A 25,415-nucleotide genomic window follows, 5' to 3' on the forward strand; every position below is an offset into this window, starting at 1 on the left:
CTAGACCTGGGTAGGGGTTTAAAGTTTACCACCTGTATTGTCCTTGGCTGGTGCCTTAGTTTGAGTGGGACCCCTGAGCCCAAATCTGGCTATCATAATGATCTACTTGTAGGTTTCTAGGACCCTCTGGATCCTTCTACTTTGCCATTCTCCCATGCTTCTCTCATCTAGAGTCCCAATAAGATTTCCCCCCTCTGTCCCAGTTTCCTGGTAAGTGAAGGCTTTCGTGGGACATGCCCCTTGGGCTAGTATGCAGATTAATTATTATTTTCAATGTGAAATAATTAAAAAATACTGTTCTTTCCAGAGGCATCACTACATTTGTGTCCCATATACTATTTATATAGTTTGAAAATACTTTTCCATATGTCACTGTACTGGACTGGGAAGCTATTCAGAACTCAAGGAACAACTAAGGACTGAGAAGTAGGTTTCACATTGGATAATGATACAATTTCTTTATATACTAAAAGAACTGGGCTCTGTTTAACATCATCATTATCAAAAAATTCCATTAGGGAAAACCACAAAACGCTTAAGGATATATAACTAAAGACCCTGTATGATTCTATGCTATAGATGATTCTTTTTTTCTTTGCTCCTTAGATGATCAGCATGAGAATGAGGGATCTAAAAATACTGTTCACCTGCACCTACCATATTCTGCCACATTATAACATTGGTTCCAGCTCTTAAAATGTCAGAACGGAAGATCACAAACTGAAGGTATGCCATAGTCAAACCTTCTCAAAGGAAAGTTCAACATAATGACTAAGGAAAAAAATACACCTGTGAGGAAACTTTATGCTGACCTACAATTTAAAAATAACATCCTTATAGCAGACTACCAAGAAGAAACTTGATACCCTAGCATCATATTCAAGGGGAGGAGGTCCCCCTCAGTCACAGTCATAGGGAAGGGGAATGGGGTAAAAGTGGAGGGGGAGGGGCGGAGGGAGGATGGGGGATGCACGGGATGGCATAGCAATTGAGATGTAATATGAATGATTTTATTTTTCAATTAAAAAATAATAAAAAAATAGCATCCTTTACAAAAACACTAAACTGTATTTGCACTATGATTAAAACTATGAAACCAATTCTGTTACCTAGGTCCCCTAAGCTCTCTGCAAAATGCACCTGTCCCTTTGCAGGTGTACTGATATTGTCCCACACCAGTGGAGTCCAGACAGACTGCAGAGAGCACAGTTTTACCCTGAGTTGTTAAATTCAGAAAGAGTAATTTGTTGCTCAAGGCAATTATTCCAAAGATTTCAAGCAGTCCTGGGTGAAAATTCTGCAATGTTGTCCCTTTTCAGCCTTTCCCTGGTTCCTTGGAATTCCGCTCCATTTTGCCTCCTCAATCCTCCCAGAGTTGGAATATGGTTATGGAACCCTTCTCTTTGCTTCTGGCTGACCTATAAACGGAGGTGAGCTGCAGCACATCCTTGTTCTCCCAGGAGACAATACTCTTTTTTTTTTTTTTTAAGATTGCATGAATGCCTTCCTAGGCCTAGCAGTGACTGTTGATACTACAGTGAGATCGGACACTTTGTGTTAGTGACATAATAAATACCTGAGGCAATCAGCTATTAGGTAGAAAAGATTCATCTTGGCTTACAGTTTTAGAGCCCCAGTCTGAAGGAGGATGCGTTTGGACCCCTCTCTAGTGAAGCGGCCTATCACAGTGTTCCTCCAGGAGCATCTGGAAGAACAAAACCAGCCAACTCTTGGCTGGGAGGCAAAAGGCAAGAAGCAGAAGGAGCTAGACTCCCACTATTCCCGGAGAGGCACACCCCCAATGACTTAAAGGCCTCTCTTGAGGTGCTCCCTTATAAGATGACTTTCAATACATTCTCGTAGTCTGGGGAGCAAACCTTTAATGTCTAGGCCTTTTGGGGGGCCATCTCAGGTCTAATCTAGAGTATACTTCAGTTGAAAGGACAAACAAAAAATACTATGTGTGTGGAACTTGAGAATAAACAACCCAACTTTGGAAAGATTTCTTATTCCTTTCTCATCCAGGGTTCTATGTAAATAACACTGGGAGAAAAATAATGTATTTAATGCCTGTGGAAAGAATCCAGTGACAGTTCGGCTGGCTCTGGGAATCACACCCTATGTAGTAGGTTAAGAGGGAAAAGAACGTATTGGAAGTAAACCTTGTATTATAGTTGAATTGTATGGGTACAATACCTCATATTATAGTAGATATATATATATATATAATGTATAAGAATAATCATAAATTTGAATTCTATACTAATGTATCAAAATTAAACTTATTTTTGAAACATTGGTATAGAATTCAAATTTGAAGGCTGAAGATGATGTTCCAGTGTCATAGAGGGTTTTGGGTGACTGTTCAGGCAGCAAACTGTCTCTGTCATTTTATCATTTTGGAAGCTGCTAACCTGCACTTCCTGTCTACTCAGATAATTTGTTTTATTCCTTCTCACGTCTCTGATGGGATTGAAGACCAGATAGTTTGGTTTTGCAATTAAGCTTAGTTGTCTAGAGGGTAAGATGTCTTTAGGTCTAGATAGATGTGTTGATAGAGATGAGATATGATAGGTGTTGATTTACATTCAGAATTTTAGACTCTCCAAGATAGGAAAGATGTTTTCTTCAAGTTTTCCAAATACAAATAACCAAACCACTATGAATGTAACATTTATATAATTCGTGATCGTGTCATGGTTCTTCTTGCTGTAGGCAGTTTATTGTATGCATGTGTAATAATATGTGTATCTATGCATATGTTAAAAAATAAAAAAAGAAAATAAAAAAGAGGAAAGAGAATGGATAGGAATAATTTAAAAAAGATTACTTCATTAGTGTTGAGTGGTTGATTCAACCTCAAGGAATAAAAGAAAGAGTGTTATAAAGATCTGAAGGGGACACAATATGAAAACTACCCTTTTATTTGAGTGGTATTCATGAGTTATTGAAGTAGTTCTGTATTATAAAATAATGCATAATAAATGGCAGAAAAATTTTGATAGGTGTGATATTTCCAATGTTTTTGAAAAGATAGAAATTATAATCTCATATAATTACTGTAAACAGTTATTATTGCCCATATCTGAATGACGCAGAAGGTGTACTGGTTAGGTGCATTGGTGTGGCTAAAACACCCAACCCAAACAACCTAAAAGAAAGAGTTTCAATTCATCATGATAGGGAAGATGTCACATAGTAGAACAATTTATAGATGGGGGGCGAAATAATATATTCCCAAGGACCTGTCTCCCAGTGGCTAATTCCACCAGTTTTGCTGTACTTTTAGTTTGCAGAACTACCAGCTGAGAACTAAACACTCAAAGTGTGTGCCTGAGGGAGACATTTTATATTTATATCATAATAGTCTACCCCTAGTCCCCAGTGACCCTTGGCCTAGTCTACTTTAAAAATATCCTCAGAATCTTATTATTTAAACTTTTAGATACAAGTTTTCCTCTGAGATTCAAAGTTAACTTTTTGATATAAGCACTATATACTTAATTAAAATGGTTACATATTTCTAAGATACAATAGAACTTATGTTCACACTGCAAAAGTTAGAAATGGAGGCAAAGAAAGAAGTGCAATAAAAAAAAGGACTTGATCTGAGAAGGACAAATATTGAATTATGCAGCTCTATCTAGCATCCAGAGCACGGAGTGGCATAGTGTGAATTCTAATGTGTTTGGACAACCCTGTCCCCTTGGCCTTACTGTTGTTGGGGCATGTCGCCTCTCTCTTGAGAGACTCTATTTGTTGCCTTGGACTTTCCTCGACAGAAATTCCACATACTTAGTATCTACAACATTTTGGGGTCTCTGTTCCAGCTAGACGTCACCTCCATTGATTCACAATCCTGTTCTTGCGGGTTACCTATGGAGAATCCACCTGAGAGATATTGCCTAGCCTCACAAGATCCATTAGAGATCCAGTTGGCAGCCTCTATAACATTGTAACACTTGAGTTCTGCGTACCTGCAAAACCAGCACCCTGTGACTGACTTCCCATTCTGCTGCCTACCTGAGCAGCAGGGAGGGTGGAGGCGCGCGGGGTGGGGGGTGGAAGGGTCCTGTTGGACTAGAGCTCGAGTGGCCTCTTGCTACCTGGATGAATGAACTGAAAATACTTCTTTAGGTTCTTTGAAAGCAAGGTACCCCCCAAAACACACTTTATTTTATTCTTTAAAATGAGTCTATAATTTTTACCCTGCTTCCTGAAGTGGGAGGGGTCTTGATAGTTTCTTCAAAGGCAACTTTCCTGTTATTTCAGTGCCAAGTGCTAGGCTTCTTCATGGAGTTAGTTTATTTATGAATACAAGCACTTTTGTTTTTTTTTTCTTTTTTCTATTTTTTGGTTTTTTGAGACAGAGTTTCTCTGTGTGGCCTTGGCCATCCTGGACTCGCTTTGTAGACCAGGCTGGCCTCGAACTCACAGCGATCCTCTTGCCTCTGCTTCTATGAGTGCTGGGATTACAGGCGTGTGCCACTACACCCGGCAAGCACTTTGTCTTTAGCATTCAACTCCCTCCATGCTTTTCACGATCTTCTGCTCTGAATTTTTGCTTCCTGCAGTTTCTGATGCAACCATAGATAAGGGCCATCAGTAATGACCCCAGCACAGCCTGAATGCTGTGCCATCTTGACACATGCTCCACCTATGAGTTAGTCCATTGCTTTTTAATTTAACCTTGTTCAGATGGTCACTCAGGTCGTGGGTGAGATATAGATAAAAATTGTTAGACAGAATGTAATATGAAATAAGAGGCATAATTTGATGTCAAATTTAGTATTGATTCCCATCACATACCTCTCATATAGTGTATTACTATGCATATTCTTATCTTCTGAGCATCCATCAAAATCGCCCATTTAGCTGAGCTTACAGAATTCTAAGACTTCTTCAATTTATATCTTCCCATTTTAAGTTTCTTCCCCAACCAATTCTAAAGTCCTTAGAACCACATAGCCAGGTTAAGTCACAGCAGTGACCTCGTTTCTCTGGTACTAACTTTGTACATTTGTTAGCTTTTTCTTTGCTGTGATAAAAATACCTGACATAAGTCAGGTATGGTGGTGCACGCCTTTAAATCCCAGCACTTGGGGAGGCAGAATCAAGTAGATCTCTGTGAGTTTGAGGCCAGCCTGGTCTACAAAGCGAGTCTAGGACAGCCAAGGCTACACAGAGAAACCCTGTCTCAGGAAAAAACAACCAACCAACCAACAACAACAACAAAAAACCTGGCATAGAAAAGGGAGAAAATGGTTCATAAATGTCAGTGTGTCATAGTGGGGGAGGGCATGGCAAAGTAAAGCAGTCCACATCACGGCCAGGCCAGGAAGGAAGCCTAATGGATGGCACAAGAAGGAATAGGTACAATATACCAACAAACACCCGCGGCCACGGACCTCCCATCTGGGCTCTGCATCCAGAGGCTCTAGGATTTACCAAAATAGAAACATGGACTGGGGCTCTGAGTCTCTTAGGGATACTTCAGATTCAAATCACGTTGAAGGCAGCATGCCCCTCTACCACAACAAAGATAACATATGTGCATTCTCTCTTCTACCCGTCTAAATTCCCTCCAGTTAAAATACTAGCAGTCAAACGAATACAGAAAAGCATGATATGTGACGGAAACAAAGAAAAGTCTAACTAAACAAAGAAAAATCTTTCCACAATTTTTTTTTAAAAATTCAATGACATTTCTACTATATTTGCTGTCAGCAAACATTCTTGGATTTTATCCATCCTCTGAGCTTGGAGTGTGTGAAAATCCCCTCATTCCTAGCAGCCTCAGATCCTGCTTCTTATTTATTTACAGCTATTAACTACCTAAATCAGTCAGATCGAGAATGACAGCTTTCATTAAAGTTTTTCAACATACCAAGTGGTTCTTATTAAGCGTAATAAAAAAAAATACCCTCTCTGTCATTAATCGGAACACACCTAGAATAACACATACATAAACATAGGACTATGCCGTACCACGGATAACAAATCTTCCTGAGAAGAAAGGAGAGAAATATTATGACTGAAGTAAATCTCTTCCATTCTAGAGATGACAGGAAACAAACAAGGACCTATGGGAAGACCAGAACATGTGCATAGCTATGTACACATACATACAAAATAAATAAATAAATTGAGTTTTCTAAAATTAAGGAAAGAGTACCTTTCTTGTGATAATAATCGATGCCTGTCAGGTTTGAGAGATACAGTGCTGAGCAATTTTGAGTCTCTCTTACTGTGTTTCTCATCCTCAGGCAAAAGAAATGAGCCATTGTCAAATGTGATTCTCATGACAGAAGAATAACGTGCTGTGTTGTGTAGCTCCCATGACAGTTCTTGTTAACTCTTCTTACAAAGAAGAAGAGTTCCTTAGAAAAAGGTCTATAAATTCACTCCAGCCACTGTAGTTTAGAGCTAGAGCCTTAGGCAAAATAAACCCTATTTTTTGTGTTAACATAGTGTACTTTGTATACATGACCTTTCTGAGCTGAAAATTAACTCACTTTCTATTAAGAACATACATGTTTTAGCTAGTGGTTTAAAATAGATATTTTAAAAATCCACATAAAGGAAACAGTTATTCAAAAGTCATAAGCGCATCACATTAAATAAAAATAATTTCTTCCAGTGTCTTGTTACTCTCTGAGGTGAAGGGAGGAAGCAGAGGGTTGGAAATTTTGGGAAGATTATCAAATAATAGAATGCAACCACAAAATCACAAAATATGATTGTCAATGGGTCCCTTGCCTTGGGGTGTCAGGAGGGTTTCTGTCACAGCTCTAGAAACTTGTCAACATTTTTGTTTCGCTTTGTCTTCTACAGGATGGGGATCCAATTTAGGGTATTTTGAGTACTGGAAGAAAGCTCTGACATTGAGCTATATTGCTAGGACTCTGTTGAGTTGTTCTAAATCATTTCAACTCAAGATGGTTTGCAAGATCACTGTGGACCGTTTATGTACTCATTGAAGAAACAGCAAATAGAATGAAACTTTGTAAATTGCACCTTTGCATGCTCTGATTCCTTCCATTCAAAATGACAACTTTTCTATGCATCAGAGACCGCTTCTGGCATAACCAGCCTTGAAAAGTGTCTCTTTAAAAGGTCAAAGAAATGTCATCACTCACTGGCTCTCCTATCTGTTCTTGATTAAAATTCTGCACATTCTTTGCTGCTCATGGAAGATTTTTCTCATTCCTGACCACTCAGGAGACATTGATCTCTCTTTATTTAATATCAGGTATATTCATTGTTTGCACTGATGCATTAGCAATTAATTTAATGCATATTTTTATTTTATCATTTTTCTTGTCTTTTGAATTAAGAAATGTAAGGAATCCACTGAAGTCTTACATGCTCATCTATATAATATTTAGTAGCTTAATCTTTTAAAAACTGTGCTTGGTTTGTTCAATACTTTAAAGGAGAGAGAGAGAGAGAGAGAATTTATTACTGCCTTGTGGCACTGACAAAGGACTGAGACCTTATAGAATAACAATGAATATAAAGTTTACAGTTTCTGATTAGAAAAGTGGGGGAAGCTGTGAGAAGAAGCGAAAGACTATGAAAATGGGGTGGTTTTTCTGGAAGACTCAAGCTTCATAGTGGCACCAGAGCTCAGGGCTCAAGCCTAGAACAGCAACAAAGGATGTCCACACTACTGATGGGGCAGCTGCTCAGAAGAGTGGCTAACAGAGTTACCAAGGGGGTTCATCAGAGCCAACCACTTCCCACTATCACAGTATTGCTAAATTATGAAGATAGGGGCCCCCCATTTATGAGGGACCAAAGCACAAACTCTCGATGGACTGATCTAAGAAAATGTTTGAACCAGTATTAAATATTATTTAAAAATTAGTAAGAGATAAAAGGAAGGTTGAATAAGTGGAAAAATGCATGAACCTCAGAGAAAATGAAAATAAGCTCTACATAGTTCCCTCAGAATGGGAAAATTTTGAAATTTGTACAAATCTCAACAGCTCTAGTGAAAGGTTGTAAATGCAAAGAGCAAAAACCTATTACAAAATGTATAGTAAAATGGCAAAATGAAGGGAAGCATCTTAGGACTAGAAAAACAAAGGAGGATTTGGATTTTCAAGTGTGTTAAGTCTCTAAAAGTGAAACGCTGTACAGTGCTGTTAGCAGACACAGTCTGTCAGTGGGACAAGACAGTCAACCCTCACACAAAGTCGGCGTGTTAAAAAACATTTGCAAACAGTAAGCATCGGATTTGATCTGAAAGGACGAAGGAATGAATTAGTCAAGAAGCACACGTAGGCTGCCTGGCTGCTTGGAAAACAGGTCAGCTGGACTCCTGTTTGGATGCTTTGGGACCTCATCCATAGCTCGGAAGGCCACCAGTGTTTGCTTACTGTTCTTGACTGCGCTATGTTTGGAAGAGTGTATTTTCCATCTTTTTTAGCAAGCTGAAAGCTAAGTACATCTTTAACTTTTAGACACTCCCTCTGTAGCCCAGGCTGGCCTTGAACCCGTGTTCTTCTTGCCTCAGCCCCTCACTTCTGGAATTATAGGCATGTGCAGTACAGCAGGCCTAAATATTACTTGTCTGACATAAAATGTAACGTCCCATTTCCCAGTTAAAGTTCAATCTTCTCTGACAACAACAAACTACAGAAATCGACTAATTCCTCTGCTTAGAACTTTGCCCTGTCTTGTAATTTCAGTACTTAGTTATTATTTAATCATTTAAGTATCATCTGTTTCTAGCCATAATTTCTTGCATTGAGCTCTGGACACTTACTTATTCTACTGTTTAAAAAGTGTGTATGACAAACTGTGGCACCAACCAAGGACATTGCATGCAGTAAACCTAGGCCCCCTGTTCAGATCTTGCCAGTGGACAGCTCATTCTCCATGGCTGTGGGCAGAGTGGGGCCTCTGACATGAACTCTGGTACCCCAAATTTGATCACTTCCCCTTGGTGGGGAGGCCCAGTGGTACTCAGAGGAAGGGGAGGCAGGTTATCTGGATGAGACCCAGTCATATGGTGGGGGAGGAGGCCTAGGGGAGGGGAATTGGTCGAAAGAGGGAGGGGGGAATGGGAAGATACAAGTGAGATGTAATCTGAGTAGATTAATTTTTATAAAAAGCTAAGCTCTGTCATTCTCTGTCTATGCTTCCTGACCTGCCAGCATGTGACCAGCAGCTACCTGCTGCCGCTGACAGGAAGAGGTCCTGCCACCTTGCTTTCCTACCTTGTTATATGGCTGAACTGTGAGTCAAAATAAACTTTTCTTCTTACAAAAAAAGGTGTATATGAGAACAATATAAGAAGCAGGCTAGACATCTCCATATCTTTCCACAGCTGAACACTCAATTGTTTGAAAATCCAAAATATCTAACACTAGAAAGTTTTCATAATGATGTAAGTTAGGATTTTATAATTGCAATGTTAAAGGTAAAGTTATTTAAACCTTAAATAAAAAAAATAAGGGCTGACTAGATGACTCATGTGGTAGAGGTTCTTGCTGGCAAGCCTGAGTTCCAGTAAGAACCAACTCTCTCAAGCTGTCCACTGACCCATACACATGCGCCACTACAAGCATGTGGATGGACGGACACACACACACACACACACACACACACACACACACACAAATGTAAAAAGTATACAAATTGTAAGGGACTATTTCTTGGTTTAAATCTACCCTTGTGGTCTCAGTAACCCAGTTAATAACTGAGTGACTCTGTTTCCTCACTTTTCAAATGGGAATGCTATCATCTGTGTATCACACATCAGCAGGATGTTACCAAGAGTTACTAAAACATCTGAGTAAGGTGATGGAATTGAAGCTGCTTACACGTGATCCGGTTAGGAGTTAGTACCAGAGAAAGAGACTCTTTTCCCAGTGAGAACGAGGAAGCTTTTGGAAGGCCCCAATGTAGTGACAGCACATCTGCAAGGTGCTGAGAGAGGACAGGCTAAGTGAGCTCCTGAAGAACCAATCCAAACTGAGCTCAAGATGGGTGGCTGCCCAGTGCATAAGATGGAGGAAGACTTCATCCAAACGCTGCAGGTGTTAACAAGACAGCGAGTCCACCGAAGGGAGAACACAACAGCCGTGAGAGGACTTTCGTTCATTTTTCTTCATGACTTGGAGGGCAGAAAAGCTATGCTGGGAAGGAATCTATTGTTTAAAACTGTGCTCCTGGGGGCTGGAGAGAAAGCTCAGAGGTTAAGAACACTGGCTGCTCTTCCAAAGGTCCTGAGTTCAATTCCCAGCAACCACATGGAGGCTCACAACCATCTATAATGAGATCTGGTGCCCTCTTCTGGTGTGCATTCAGGCAGAACACTGTATAGTTAATAAATAAATAAATCTTAAAAAACAAACAAACAAAAAAACCAAACCAAAATAAAAAAACAACAACTGTGCTCCTGAGGGGGACCGAGAATGCAGAAGATCCTCAAGTTATGGCGTCTGTATTTTACCTGAGGTAGAGGTCTAGGGGAACTGTGGCCCAGATGAAACTAACACTGGGATTGACAGGCCTGAATCTGAGGTCAGTCGGGTGATCAGTTGCTGGGCCAACTGTCGCACACTGCTGTACAGTCTGAAAGCTCTGAAGCTTCAGTGAAGTACTGGACACCCACGGCTGCGTCCCTCCACTAGGAAGGTCAACAGTTATCAGACGCAGAAGTACGAAGGTAAGTCCTCTGCCAGAATCGTTTGTAGTGGGTGCTTTGTTTTCTTCTGTCACTTCCAGTGTTCTTGGAAGACACTTTGCAGCTAGAATATCGGCTGCTCTGTGAGGAGACAATCTAGAGTGACAGGACTGCAGGAAAATCATCAGCCCTCAGACTTCAAACGAAATGTGACCAGCAGAGGCCCTCGGTGTGCGCAGAAGGTAGTTACTGAAGACAAGACAGCTCAGATAGGCATTGGAGAGTTGTGCAGTCCAGGCGCCATATCAATAAACCACAGGAAACAAGAGCCCACAGTCAGCTGTCCTGCGCCCCAGCCCCCCAATGCAGATAACTGGTATTTCTAATTTTCATGCATCTAATAAATAAATAGATCTAGTAAATAGAATCTAATACTTCTTTCTCTTTTCTCTAGCTCGCCCCTACCACTGCACCCCAGGCCTCCACTTTCATTCTTTTGCTGCAAAAAGTAACATTTTAAACTTTATTTTATTTTAACTACAGAAACCTTAAAATTTTCATTCCTCCTCTATATACATTTAATTTTCCTTATGCTTTTCTGACTATTATGCAAATTTTCTTCTATTATTTTTCTTTTTCATCCCATGTATTTGCCATTTTTAACTGTTATATGCTTTTAGTAGTATTTGACTTCATTTGTGATTATTTAATTAATAGAATGTCTTATTTTTGTATTTTTATTCTTCATTTTACATTTATCTTATTTTGTTTTTAAGGTTTCTTAGTATTGAAAGATTCTTGAGAATTTTCTATTCAGAAAACTCAGAATCCCATGGAAACTTTTATAAATGAGACCATATTCTTGGCCACAGAGCTAGATTTGTATGATAGATTCCAAAACATTAAAACACTTGTTTTATAGTGTCAGATCACCCTGCACACACACACACACACACACACACACAAAACTGCTATAGGAAAATTATTGGAAAACACTTCAAGATACAGGCATAGCCACAGACTTTCTGAAAAAGATTCCAGTAGTGTATGAATCAGCATAAAATTTGACAAATAGGATTCCATAATATTAAAATGCTCTGTACAACAAAGAAAACAATCACCATAGTGAAGAAGTAATCTTAATAATGAGAAATAAGCTTACCATCAGATGAAGGATACTATTTAAACTACATAAGGAGTTGTAATATGTAAATACCAGGACACAGCAAATCATTCAATAAATGTGCTAACAACTCCTAGGTTTCTCTTCAAAAAGATCCACAAATAGCCAATAAATATTTGGAAAGATATTTAATATTCTTGGCTTCTAGGAAAATGCAAATTAAAATGATTTTGAGATCCTGTCTTATCCAATTCAGAATGGCTTACAGCAAGAAATTAGTGACAACAAATATTGGCAAGAATTTCAGGGAAGAACCATTGTTCATTGCTGGCATCAATGCATATTTGTACAGCCACTATAGAAATCCTTGTAGAGGTTCCTAAGAAACCTAAAAATACAACTACCATATGTCCAAGCCTGTAGCACTCTTGGTATATAAGTAAAGGACTCTAAGTCAACACATCATGAAATACTTGTACACCCATGTTTATTGTTGCACAACATTCAAGAAATGAACCAGCTTACATGTCTATCTACAGAAGAATATATAAAGTAAATGTGCTACATACATATAATGGAATTTCATCTAGACTTAAAGAAAAATGGAATTGTGATATTTTCATGAAAATGGATAGAACTGTAGATTGTCATGTGAAGTAAAAAAGAAAATCTGAAATCAGAAAAATAATAGCATATGTTTTCTCTCCCGTGAAGAAGCTAGCTTTATGTGTGCCTGTGTATCTATGTTTATATCATAAAAGTAGAAGGATGAACTTGAAAATGGAGGAAGAGATCTTAATGGAGGAGAGAAAAGTGAAGGTCATATGTCATTTGAAAAGAAAAGAGGGACATTTAGGTTGTTTCTAGGTTGTGGCTATTATGAAGAAGGCTGCTATGAACATGGCTGAGCATATGTCCTTGTCGTATGGTGAAGGATCTTTTGGGTATATCCCAAGGAGTGGAATAGCTGGGTCTTGAGGTAACCCTATTCCCAGTTTTCTGAGAAAATGTCAGGTTGATTTCCAAAGTGGTTGTATTCTCCATACCTGATCTTAAGCAGTACTATAGAGAAACAGTAATTAAAACAGCATGGTACTTGCGTGGCAATAGGCTGGTTAACCAATGGAATTGAATCGAAGATCCAGAAATAAATCCATATAAATATGGACACTTGATTTTTGCCAAAGAAGCCAAATCTATTCAATGGAAACAGGATACCATCTTCAACAAATGGTGCTGATCTAACTGGATGCCTACATGTAGAAAAATGCAATTAGACCCATATTTATCACCATGCACAAAACTCAAGTCCAAGTGGATTAAAGACCTAACCATAAAATCAGAGATGCTGAATCTGTTAGAAGAAAAGGTGGGGAAGAGCCTGGGACTCATTGCACAGTAGACAACTTCCTGAACAGAACACCAACAGCTCAGGCTCTAAGGCCAACAATGAATAAATATGACCTCATGAAGCTGAGAAGCTTCTTTAAGGTAAGAGACACTGTCAACAGAACAAAGCAACAGCCTACAGACTGGGAAAAGATCTTCACCAACCCTACATCTGACAAAGGTCTAATATCCAAATATTTAAAGAGCTCAAGAAATTAAACACCACCAAACCAAATGACCCAATTAACAAATGGGGCTCAGAATTAAACAGAATTCTCAACAGAGGAATATCGAATGGCTGAGAAACACTTAAAGAAATACTCAACATCTTTAGTCATCAGAGAGATGCGAATCTAAATTACTCTGAGATTCCATCTTACACCCACCAGAATGGCTAAGATCAAAAACTCAAGTGACATCACATGCTGGTGAGGAAGTGGAGAAAGAGGAACACTCCTTCATTGCTGGTGGGAGTGCAAACTTGTATAATTTACATTATGGAATACAACTCAGCTATTAAAAGCAAGGAAATCCTGCAATTTGCAGGCAAATGGATGGAACTAGAGATGATCATACAGAGTGAGTTAACCCAGACTCAGAAGTGCTCATATGGTATATACTCGTTCATAATTGAACACTAGCCCAAAAGGGATGTCCCATGGAAGTCTTCACTTACCAGGAGATTGGGATAGATGTGAGGACATCCTTATTGGGCCTCTAGGTAAGAGAAGTATGGGAGAATGGGGAAATAGAAGAATCCAGAGGGTCCTTAAAACCTACAAGAAGAACATCATGATGGGCAGATCTGGACCCAGGCGGGGTCTACTTAAACTACTGCATCAACCAAGGACAACATATGCAGTAAACATTGAACCCCTACTCAGATCTAGCCAATGGACAGGGCATTATTCACTGTGTGGAGAACGGAGACAGACTCTAACACGAACTCTGGTGTCAACATTTGACCACTTCCCGTTGGTGAGGATGCCTGGTGGCACTCAGAGAAAGAATAGGCAACCTACCAAGATGAGACTTGATAGGATGTGACCATATGGTGGGGGAGGAGGTCCCCTTCGGTCAAAGACCTAGGGGAAGGGAATAGGGTGAAGAGGGAGGGAGGAAGGAACAGGAGGTTACAAGTAAGGGAATAACAATTGAGATGCACTCTGAATAAATTAAGAGAAAAAGAAAAAGAAAAAAGAAAAGAGGTCATGACTTGTGTGGTGATAGTGATCTCAGAGGCAGAACAAGAATGAGTGGAAGATGGAGAAGAATAGCTAAAGGGGTGCTGGGAACTTAACCTAAGTCCTCCACAAGAGTAGCAAGTGCTCTTAGCCACCAAGCCATCTCTCTAGCATCCTCATCTTCATTTTTCTCATAGGCACTCAAACACTGTCCTGGCAGCAGAGAAGAACAAGTAGCCCTAAGCTGGTCACTTAGGTACAGGAAGTCATGTCAGCCCCCAGGAATAAGGTCGGGCTTCAGCAATGGCAAGAAAGTATCAATACTATTGTTATCAAAGAAGAGGCAATACAAGTTCTGAGCAGTCCAGCCTTTGCTGTAGGCTCTGTTCTCTGCCCTCTCAGCCATCACCTTGTTGATAATCTTTGCATGGATGAATCATCAACTCAAGTATGAGAGGTGGTGGGGTCTTCTGCAGAAGAGTGGTTAGTTTCTGGACCAGCAGTTATGCAGAGTTCTTCAGGCTTGCCAGTGCCTCCAATAAGAGAACTGTGCCCTAACAATTCCATTGATTGGCGTCTCTAAGAGCCTAGTGTTACTGTTTGCCAAGTACTGTGCAGAAGTCTGCATAGAAGGTTCTAAAACTTAGACTGGACCAGAGCTTCTCTCATGGCTACATCTATGGCCTCAAGACCCTTCTGTTGTTTCCCATGCCTGTGATATCCATGGCCTCCTCACTATACACATTCACATAAAAAATAGTGAGGAACAAACGGGCATCAAATAAGCTGTTTGGAAAATATTTCACCATAAAGTCCAAGAACTAACTTCCATTTTATTTTAGAGAACAATCAAAGGATAATAATGAAACAACAAAAGATGGAAATGCCATACCATTCAAGTAGAATACAAGGTCTACCTCCAATACTTTGAAAGTCCTATTGCAGTCTATTTAGGATAGTTAATTATACAAGTTCATTTTCAATTGATCAAATCATAGTCATGTCAATTACTAGTCTATTTTTATAACACAAATATACACCCTAAGTGTAACAGATAGATATGATTCTATAGATAGACAAGGTAAAATACTTAGATGAAGTCTCCAAAAACCTCAGAGTCCTACCGAATATGGCATTTAAAGATGTTTTTTATTGTTTTAAGGATCCTTTGACAATAAGATAGGTTAACTCCTGGTAACACCCAGCCTACCTCAGAGAAGCTGATGAGCATCAAAAAACCTTTTTATGGAGATGGCTTCAAATGTGGTAAACAAGCCACCGGGCAAAATGTCCTTGTTTCTGCCACAGAAAGAATTCTGCCTGAAAATGGGCAAGCTCGGATGCAGGCAGAGTTGACGGCCAAACTCTGCCAAGACAGGGTAAGCAAGTCCTCAATAGTTTCTGCCTCACAAATATGTCTGTCAGATATTTTGGGCCAGAAGGCTGAAGATGATGCTCCAATGGTCTAGAGAGTTTTGGGTGACTGAACAGCGGCAAACTGTCTCTGTCATTTTCTCATTTTGGAGCTGCTAACCTGCACTTCCTGTTTACTCAGGTAACTAATTTTATTCCTTCTCAAGTCTTGGATGAGGTTGAAGACCAAATAGTTTAGTTTTACAATTAGGCTTAATTATTTAGAGGTAAAGATGTTTTTAGGTCTAGATAGATGTTTTAAGTTGGTAGAGACGAGATATGATAGATGTTGATTTACATTCAGAATTTTAGACTCACCAAGATAAGAAAATGTTTTCTTCAAGGTTGTCAAATAAAAATAGCTAAAACATTATGAATGTAAAATTACTGTAATTCCTAATTGTTTCGTGGTTCTTCTTGCTGTATGTAGTTTATTCTATATATGTGTAATAATGTAAATGTATATGTAAAAAATAAAAAAAAGTATATAAAAAAAGATGGAAATGCCTATCTTCTATGTGCCTAAATAGACACTTCCCTATTGGACACATGACTTCAGTTTTCATATTTGCCTGAAAGGAGGAGTATTTTTTGATGATAAAACCAAGAATCATTAATATTTATTCAGTTTTGTATTAAAAATACAATTCAGAAAATACTGCAATATTTAAATAGTGAGAGAATTACAGGTCTCAGAGAGGCTTAGATGCTAAATACTAGGAAATGTGGGTACTGGAGAGAGGGAAAGTTTGAAGTCAAGGCGTCTAGAGTTGACTCTAGGAAGGGTGTGACCCCAAGAATGACAGACATCTGACTGTTCCAGAAATTGAGACTAATTTACCTAAATATTAAAGACATTCTGTAGGATGTCCTTACTTATAATTGAGTTCCAGATGAAAAACTTCATAAGCATGTTTTATTTTTATTGAAAAATAAAATCATTCATATTACATCTCAATTGCTATCCCATCCCGTGCATCCTCCCATTCCTCCCTCCCTCCCGCTTTCACCCCATTCCCCTTCCCTATGACTGTGACTGATGGGGACTTCCTCCCCTTGAATATGATGCTACGGTATCAAGTTTCTTCTTGGTAGTATGCTATTCTTCTTCTGAGTGCCATTGGGCCTCCCCATCAAGGGAACATGGCCAAATATGGGGCACCAGAGTTCATGTGAAAGTCAGTCCCAAGTCTCCATTTAACTGTGGAGAATATTCTGTCCCTTGGCTTGGTCTGGGTAGGGGTTTGATGATGACTATACATATTGTCCTTGGTTGGTGCAATAGATTGAGCAGAACCCCTGGGCCCAGATCTGCCCATCATAGTGTTCTTCTTGTAGGTTTCTAGGACCCTCTGGGTCCATCTATTTCCCTATCTCCTATATTTCTCTCGCCTTAGGATGTCCTCACCACTATCCTACTTTCCTGGCAAGTGAAGACTTTCATGAGACATGACCCTTGGCCTAGTGTCCAGATATAAGTGAGTATATACTATTTGAGTCTCTCTGCTTCTGGGTTAACTCACTCATGATGATCATTTCTAGTTCAATCCATTTGTCCACATATTTCGGGAATTCCTTGTTGTTAATAGCTGAGTAGTATTCCATAGTGTATATGTACCACAGTTTCTTTATCCATTCTTCTACTGAGGGACACTTAGGCTGTTTCCATGTTCTGGCTATTATGAATAAGGCTGCTATGAACATGGTTGAGCAAATTTTCTTGTTGTGTGTTGGAGCATCTTCTGGGTATATTCCAAGGAGTGGAATAGCTGGGTCTTGAGGAAACACTATTCCCATTTTTCTGAGACAGCCATAAGCATATTTTAAAGTTAGAAATCCTCATAATAATATTCAATATGGTAACTATCACATCCTAAATATCATTTCAAAAACAGTGTTCTTCATTTTTGTTTTTAATAACCTTCCAAACCTTATCAATCACCAATCAGGGAACATCCCATATTTGCATACCAGCACATGATAAACTCTTGTTTCATCATAATTCTACATTTCCATTTTGGAGTTACAATCACACCACATGCTGATGCTGTACAGCAGCTTATTACTCACTCTGTCAAGAAGTGACAGAAGGGAAGTGAGTCAACCAAGTCTGTCAGTATTGGATGAGGGTTCTGCTTTTACAGAGGCAAGCCAAATGAGCATTAGGGATTTCACCTACTGTGTTTTGTTCCAGATAGGGCTGCACAGTTATCTAATGCATCCCCTGAAGACCATGTGATGGCTAGATTAAGGAGAGGAAAAGGCCATGGCACACTGTATCTCTCCTGGGTCATCTCCTGGAGCTTGACTTAAACAGACCTCATTTTCTTTTCTTCTGTGATACGGCAAACAGATGTGCTGCCAGTCAAGATATCACAAATGGCTTGTATTTCACTTTTTCTTCAAGATCATATGTAAGTCCTTCCTACTGAGACAGTACATTTCATCTGGATAAAAATACACCAGGTTTCTAAAAGAGAAATGCTGTCTGCCGGTCAGCATACTTCCTCACGCTGGCAGTACGGAGAAGATAACAGGTCACCAGTGGCTTGAAAGGTTTTGGGATGCCTGCATTTCACCCATCTTTAAGCTATCATACTAAGATATAATTTCTAATTTTATTTTCTACCGTTTCACGTTTTCTTTTATTAAAAATGTTTTCATAGATTAAGCAGTGTTACATAAATCAAACACGTCAATGCCAATTTTTTTTTCAACTTAAGACATAAAAATAAAAGATTGCCCTTGGTTTAAATGTCACAAAGCTTCATTGTATTAAATGCAAGAAAAAGCAAAGCGAACAGGACTTTAGTGCATATTTATACGAAAATATTACCTTTTATCTTCCTACTAAAAGAAACTTGAAAGCTTCTAGAATTTAGAAACATATTTTCTACATGGAATTGAAGTTTTTAGATGAAAAAAAAAACTGTATGAATGCTTCTTTAACTAAAACATTCATTTAAAACAGCAAGAAAATTAAAAATTGGGAGGACCTTTCCAGGGCTTATGATAAGTGTGGCAAGTAAAATAAATAAATAAATAAATAAATACATTGCTTTTATTTCCTACAGCAATATTTTTAAATTAAAGTTACTGTTACTCATTGAGATAGTCAATAGCAGCAAACAAGTGGATTTTGTAACACAGGCGAAAATGTGTAGACAGGGTAGCAAGCCAAGTTCTGAATGAGGCCGCTAAAGCAAAGACCTAAAGAATGAATGGAAGAGGACAGTCATGCTGTATTAGCTGATTTCTCTCTTTGTTGTCTCCACAGATCTAACAAGGACCAGCCTATGAGGAAACAGATTTATTTTGGCTCACAGTTTGAAGAGACTGTGTGCCATGCAGAAAAGGGCACAGTGGCGAAGAGAACAGCTACATGGTGCCATAACTGGGTGCCTGGGACTCTTTACCTTCTTAGATCTCACAGAACAAGAAGTAAAGAGCAGATAGGAAGTGGAACAGGGCTGTAAAACCTCAAGGACTGCCCCGACTCCTCCAGGCAAGCTTTGGTTTTTTTATTATAAATTTATTCATTTATTCACTTTACATCCCAGTCATAGCCCCCTCCCTCCTCTCCTCCCAGTCCTATCTTTCCTCCTCTTTCCACCATCCCCTATTCCTCAGGAAAGGGGAGACCCCCTACCACCCACTCCAGCTCATCAAGTCACATCAGGATTGAGTTCTTCCTCCTTCCCTGTGGCCTGTCAAGGCTGTCCTGTCAGGGGGGAAGTGGTAAAAAAAGCAGGCAACAGAGTCCATGTAAGAGACAGCCCCTGCTACCCTCACTAGAGGACCCACATACCTAGTGGAAGGAGGAGACACCCACCCATTCACAAAAACTTTGATCCAAAACTCACCCTGCCTACAAGATATGCAGGGATAAAAACAGAGCAGATAGAGCAGAGATTGAGGGAATGTCCAACCAATGCCTGGCTCAACCTGAAACCCACCCCATGGGAGAGAACCAACCCAGACACTATTAATGACACTCTACTATGCTTGCAGACAGGAGCCTAACAGAGTTGTCCTCTCAGAGGCTCCACTCAGCAGTGATTTGAAATAGTCAAACATTAGGTGAAGCATAGAGAGTTTAGTTGATTTTTATGTGTCCTAGGCATAAAACAGCTTTGGCTACCAAGTCAAGCATGAAAATAGTATGAACAAAGAACTGTCATTTCTCTGTCTCTGACCAATAAGATGTCTCTTCCTCCATTGCCAGGGGCAAAAGATAACATTTAAAATTTTTATTTTCCCGCATAATTCCTATGTTAACTCTCTTCTGTCTCCCTCTGTTTTTATTTCTTTCTTTTGGTCCTATTTGTATCTCTGCCTTCTCTATAAGAAATCTGGTGATTCTTCTGGACAGATTACATACTTATCAGTTAGGAAGGTTAGGGAAATGTTCATCAGTGTTAGAGGAAAGGCGATACTGCCAGACTATAACCTTTATGAATCTTTAGTTTTGTCATTTTGTACTGTTGGGATTGTCTGCTAAAGGGTGCACTGCCCAAACTCTTAGAGGTTAGTGAGAAGAAAAGTAGATGCCTTTTCATTTATGATGCAAACTTTTACTTAATCCCACAATTATGTCTAATACTGCCCCAGACAAGAGATAATGTTTTACCCTTGAATATCTACAAATGTCAACCCTGGTTGACAAAAAGCCACTGCTGAGCAGAGGATGGGGTCTGAGAGTCCAAGTGGTTCTTACATGACTTTCCAACTGGTCACTGTCCAGCTCTACCATGACCTTCCTTGTTGAGGCAGCAACTATTACCACAGATTTCTTAGTCTCTCTTTCCCTATTTAAATCCATGGCTGATTTTCCCAATGGGTCAAACAGTTCAGTGCCTCTTCTGTTAAAAGCTCGCCTTTATGTCCATGTGCTTTGGTGTTTCCAAATTGCATTGCTATAAATGTCCCCGTGTTAAAGAATTTCGTTTCAGTGGCTTTCATGTGGCTTTAGGAATATCAGGTTTCACTCATTGTACAGATTTGTTGTCTTTATTGAAAAATTCTATGTATGCATTAAAAACATTTTACTTGCCATGCATTTTAAATGCTAATGCACCACTTAATTCACTGACAATTAAAATTTTAATTCTATTTCTAAATTTGAACATAGCAGTCAACATTAAATCACTCTCCAGGCTTTAACATATTTTTCTTCAACTTGTGGATACCGTATACTCCTGGCTTGCCTTAAAATCCCCATTCCATCCTTAGCCTTCCTGGCTCCTTCTCTTCCTATCATCATCAAAAGCTGTAATGTCTTATTGAGCAGGGTTAAATTCTCTCCTCATTTTAGTCATTTCCCTTTGTCTAGATGACACAACTTAAGTTCTTTTTCGGAACTTCAATTCAAGATGTTACTGATAATAAATCAGTTTCTTTCTCTAATGGTTTGTCTCCTTTTAGACACCATAAAGGCAGTGTAGAGTCAATAAAAACTTAGTTATCACACACTCATCGCTGGTCCTCTGTCAGCATTCTGTCATGGTAAAGTCACTACCCAAGTACTCAAGCTAAAGATTAAATTTATCTGGAATACACCCTTATTTTACCCCATGGATCCAATCTTTCTCCAAATCCCATAGCTATTGTACCAAGCACGTGCAATTAATTTTCTACTCTCTATATTTCCTACCAATTTGTACTCCAAATACTGGTTAACTAGCATCCTTATTCATCTTCCTGATTCTACACAGTTGTATTCTTATCTTAATTGCAGGCTAGTTCTCATGTACTTTTTCAGAAAGATGAACGAGCTTCCATATTTCTGCTTGAAATACCCTCTTATCTGCATTCTATATGTAGGGTTATATCCTTAGCATTGGTGACATTATGAAAGATGCGGCCCTGCCCTAATCCAGTTTCATCTCACATTGTGTCAATCTCTGATTTTTCTGAACTTTAGCCTTACTATTAATTTTTATTTCCTTGAGTGGCCTAGGTCATTTCTGACACAGACATTCTGTACATGATGTTATCTCTCCTTTGTCTAACGACTATTGTCTTGACTTTAAATTCTCAGGTCTTATTTATCTCAGTGTGAACTAAGTTTTCCATCTTGGGTTCCTCTCTGTTATATAATAATGTATTTAATTACACACATGCATTCCCACCATATTAAGAATTGCCAGAACAACGTTGGGCATCTTTGTTCTCAGCACAAAATAGTCTCCAGCGCACAGTTAATACTAGCCATTGTACTGTGAAAGAAGAATACAGTCTATGTTAAAAAGAATGAACCATCACTGATAAAAGCAATCTATATTTTCATGATAGGTTAGGAAATGCATATAATTCTGAAGACACTGTTTTTCAAGGAATGTGTTGTTCTAGAGAGTAATCTTTGACACCTCCTTACTTTCTTTGTTTTGCCCATTGCCTTCAGGATGGAGAGATTCAAGTCTTCAAGTGCAGCCAGTACATTCTCATATTCACCCAAATGCTGAGAAAAATATTCTGGGAAGTAAAAATATTAAAATAAAATTATGCTGGGGTTTAGATAATCATAAAACAAAAACCTCAACTGACAACTTACTTCATAAATCAGCAAAATGTTGGCTTTATATACATGAAAACTTGAAATCTTTCAAATGAAACTAAGGTAGCCATACCCTAATTTTACCAGAAAAGTGAAATAGAAAAAGAAAAAGAAGCCTAGCTGATTATAATTACCCATAAAAGTGTTCTTTCTTACAAAAGAAAAAACATGACTCAGGGTGTGATGACAAGGTTGAGTCAATAAAATATTATTCTTGACAGTATATTATTACAGATCCCACAAAGATAGCAATTTGAGAAAAATGTAAAAATTTTTCTTCTAGAAAACATTTAAGAAGGTTAGTTTTCCCTTAAGGTATGATGCTGCAAATCACAAGGAATGCCTGTTGCAACTCTACCCATAAAGACATGAGTTACTTTTAATACATTTAATAAATAAACCAGCAATTTATTTCAAAGGAACAAAAGTCATGCTTATCATATTCTCCATTGCTAGGAATAAGTAAAGCCTTGGAAATTATGATTAAAATGAAAATATGGCACACAAAATAATTTCATATTAGTTGAAATGTAATATAAAGGGAAATTTCATTTACAGAACTCTATATATTTCTAAAATCAGAGACATCCATTCCTCACAAACCTTCATATATTAGAAAAAGCAAGCTGTCATGTACTATGAAGCCATTACCACTCTTGTACACCATCTACAGATTAACTACTATTTATTATTATATTTCTGTAATGTATCATAATACTTAAAAATTATACTAAAATGATATAAACTCACATGCAGATTTCAATTACTGGGGTACACTGTACACTGTAACATGTTTGTTGAAAATTGCTTTTATTAAATTATTTAATACTCCAAATATGGCATTGTTGACACTGTTATTAACAAAGAAGAGGCCCGAGATGTAGATCAGTTCGGTAGTGGGCTTGCTGAACATGCACAAAGCCTTGGTTTCCATCCCTGTGCCATGTAAGCCATGTGTGGTGGTGCATGCCTGTAAACTCAGCACTCAGGAGCTGGAGACAGAAGGGTCAGATATTCAAGGGTCATCCTCAGCGACATAGAGAGTTCAAGGCAAGTCTGAATTACAGGAGACTTTGTTTCAAAAATGAAAGAACTAAAATACTTGGGGAGTTGACTGATTTTGTAGCCGATGTATATGCTTCTCTGAGAATGAAAAACAATGAAACATAATCATCCTATACTCTTGTCAAAATGCAGTCTACACAGACATAGATTAAAAATAATGATCAATTTAAAAATCATATATTAGATTATGCAAAGTACATTCTTGATTTTGCAATCTTTAGAAAACATTGTGACACATCCTTTTTAGGGATGGATTAATAACCTAATAAATGAACAAATACTCCTCTTTTTTTGTTTTGGTTTTTTAGTTTTTTGAGACAGGGTTTCTTTGTGTCACCTTGGCTGTCTTGGACTTGCTTTGTCGACCAAGCTAGCCTCCAACTCACAGCAAAACTCCTTCCTCTGCCTCCTGAGTGCTTGAATTACAGGCATGTGCTACCGCACCCAGCTACAAATACTATTTAATTAAATAAAAAGTAACAGTTTAAGTCTTGGTTATGCTATTAATTCTCTGATAGAGTTGACAAAGGTGTTTGTTATATGTTTGTAGTGATTATAGTAAATAAAATCTATGTGGACATTACCCAATATGAACATTACCCAATATGGACATTAATCAATATGCAGTTAATATTGCTGTGGGAAATCCATAAGATGGGAAAATGTGTACCAGGATAGAAGCAACATGAAGTTGAAATAGGTACCACATAAAAAGAAAAATGCAGAAAAGATAAGCTTGTTAATTAAGACGACGATGGAAGTGGTTTACATATAAGCAGTAAAAATTCATGTTTTAAAGATTTTGTACAAAGGGGTTATGATGAGAGAAGAATCTGTTTTTAATTAAAAAAAAAGAAACCATCAGCCTGGAGGCCTCAGATGGGATCTTCCCCTTCTTCATTCATGCATTTGTTCATCTCAACTCACACATAGTTAGAGAGGTTACAACCACACTGTAAGTGATATGCTAGCGGTGACTGTAACTCTGAGAAGTGAGAGAACTAGCTACAATGCCAGCCCTGGATAACAGCTTGTGCTGTGAAGTCAGCCAAGGTGTTGAAGCTCTGTGTGACTGAAGCTTTGTCATAGCAAGATGCTAAGACCATAGGCCAGAGAGGAAGCTGCACAAGCCAGGAGCTCTTGGGGGATGGTCTGATGTATTTTGATGCTAATTACTGCTTGCTGTCTCTGTGACCCACCTTTTAATTAATAAAAAGCCATCCCACCTGGGCAGCGCAAAGGAACTAGAAGTGTGGCTAAGGTTCCCTGGCTTAGGGGAGAGAGAGGAATCCTGGGAAGAAGAAGAAGAGATGAGGAGAGGGTCCCGAGAGGAGAAAGAAGGCCACCATGTGTTAGATGGAAGAGAAACACATGCTGGCATAGATGGAGATTCGGCCCAGATGAAGAACATTAGGAAGTATTTGGGATTATGGATGGGAGGTAGCTTGACAGAAGTTATTAGAAGCAGATGACATAGGATTGCGGCAGGTATGTGGGGCAGGTAAACTGCTATGGGAAGTAGAATAAAGGACTAATGTCTGCCCTGCCCCAGGTTAACTAAGGCGATTTTAAAATATAACGTGTCTTTGTCTTGATTGGTTGCTAGCCGGGCATAGTAATCGTACAGATAATAATGATAATTTAAAAACAATAAGCATTCGTTGATTGGTGTTCTACCTTTTATCCTCAAACTGAGATCAGTGTTCTTGACTGTCTGTGACCGGGTCCTTCAGCACTTCACTGCTTTTGCTTCTCTGTGGATCAGCAGTTAGAACTTGCAAACACTCACCATCTCAGGCCCATTGACCTGCTGACTCACAAATGCATTTTAATAAGACATCAGGTGATTTATGGGTACACTTAAATCTTGGAAGTATCACTCTAGGGAACTTGCTAGGAATTGATTATTATTAAAGTCCCATCTGCTAAATCAGAAACCTTAAGTCTAAGCCCAGAAATCAACATTTTCTATAGATTCTACATATTATGACGTGAAAATTAAATTTAAAGTGGCCCTGTGCAACATGTAAGTAAAGCAATTTGAAG

General features: G+C 38.8%; 1 protein-coding gene across 1 annotated transcript in view; it reads right to left on the reverse strand.

The window, feature by feature from the left end:
• Positions 1–25,415, reverse strand: part of Necab1 (N-terminal EF-hand calcium binding protein 1) — a 167,482-nt gene that overhangs the window by 67,616 nt on the left and 74,451 nt on the right. The window contains exon 5 of the mRNA XM_051160563.1: positions 22,125–22,222. Within this exon, the coding sequence (XP_051016520.1) occupies positions 22,125–22,222 (98 nt within the window). The remainder of the gene's footprint in view (positions 1–22,124; positions 22,223–25,415) is intronic.

The sequence above is a fragment of the Acomys russatus genome, chromosome 2, assembly GCF_903995435.1.
Source record: "Acomys russatus chromosome 2, mAcoRus1.1, whole genome shotgun sequence".
NCBI lineage: Eukaryota > Metazoa > Chordata > Mammalia > Rodentia > Muridae > Acomys > Acomys russatus.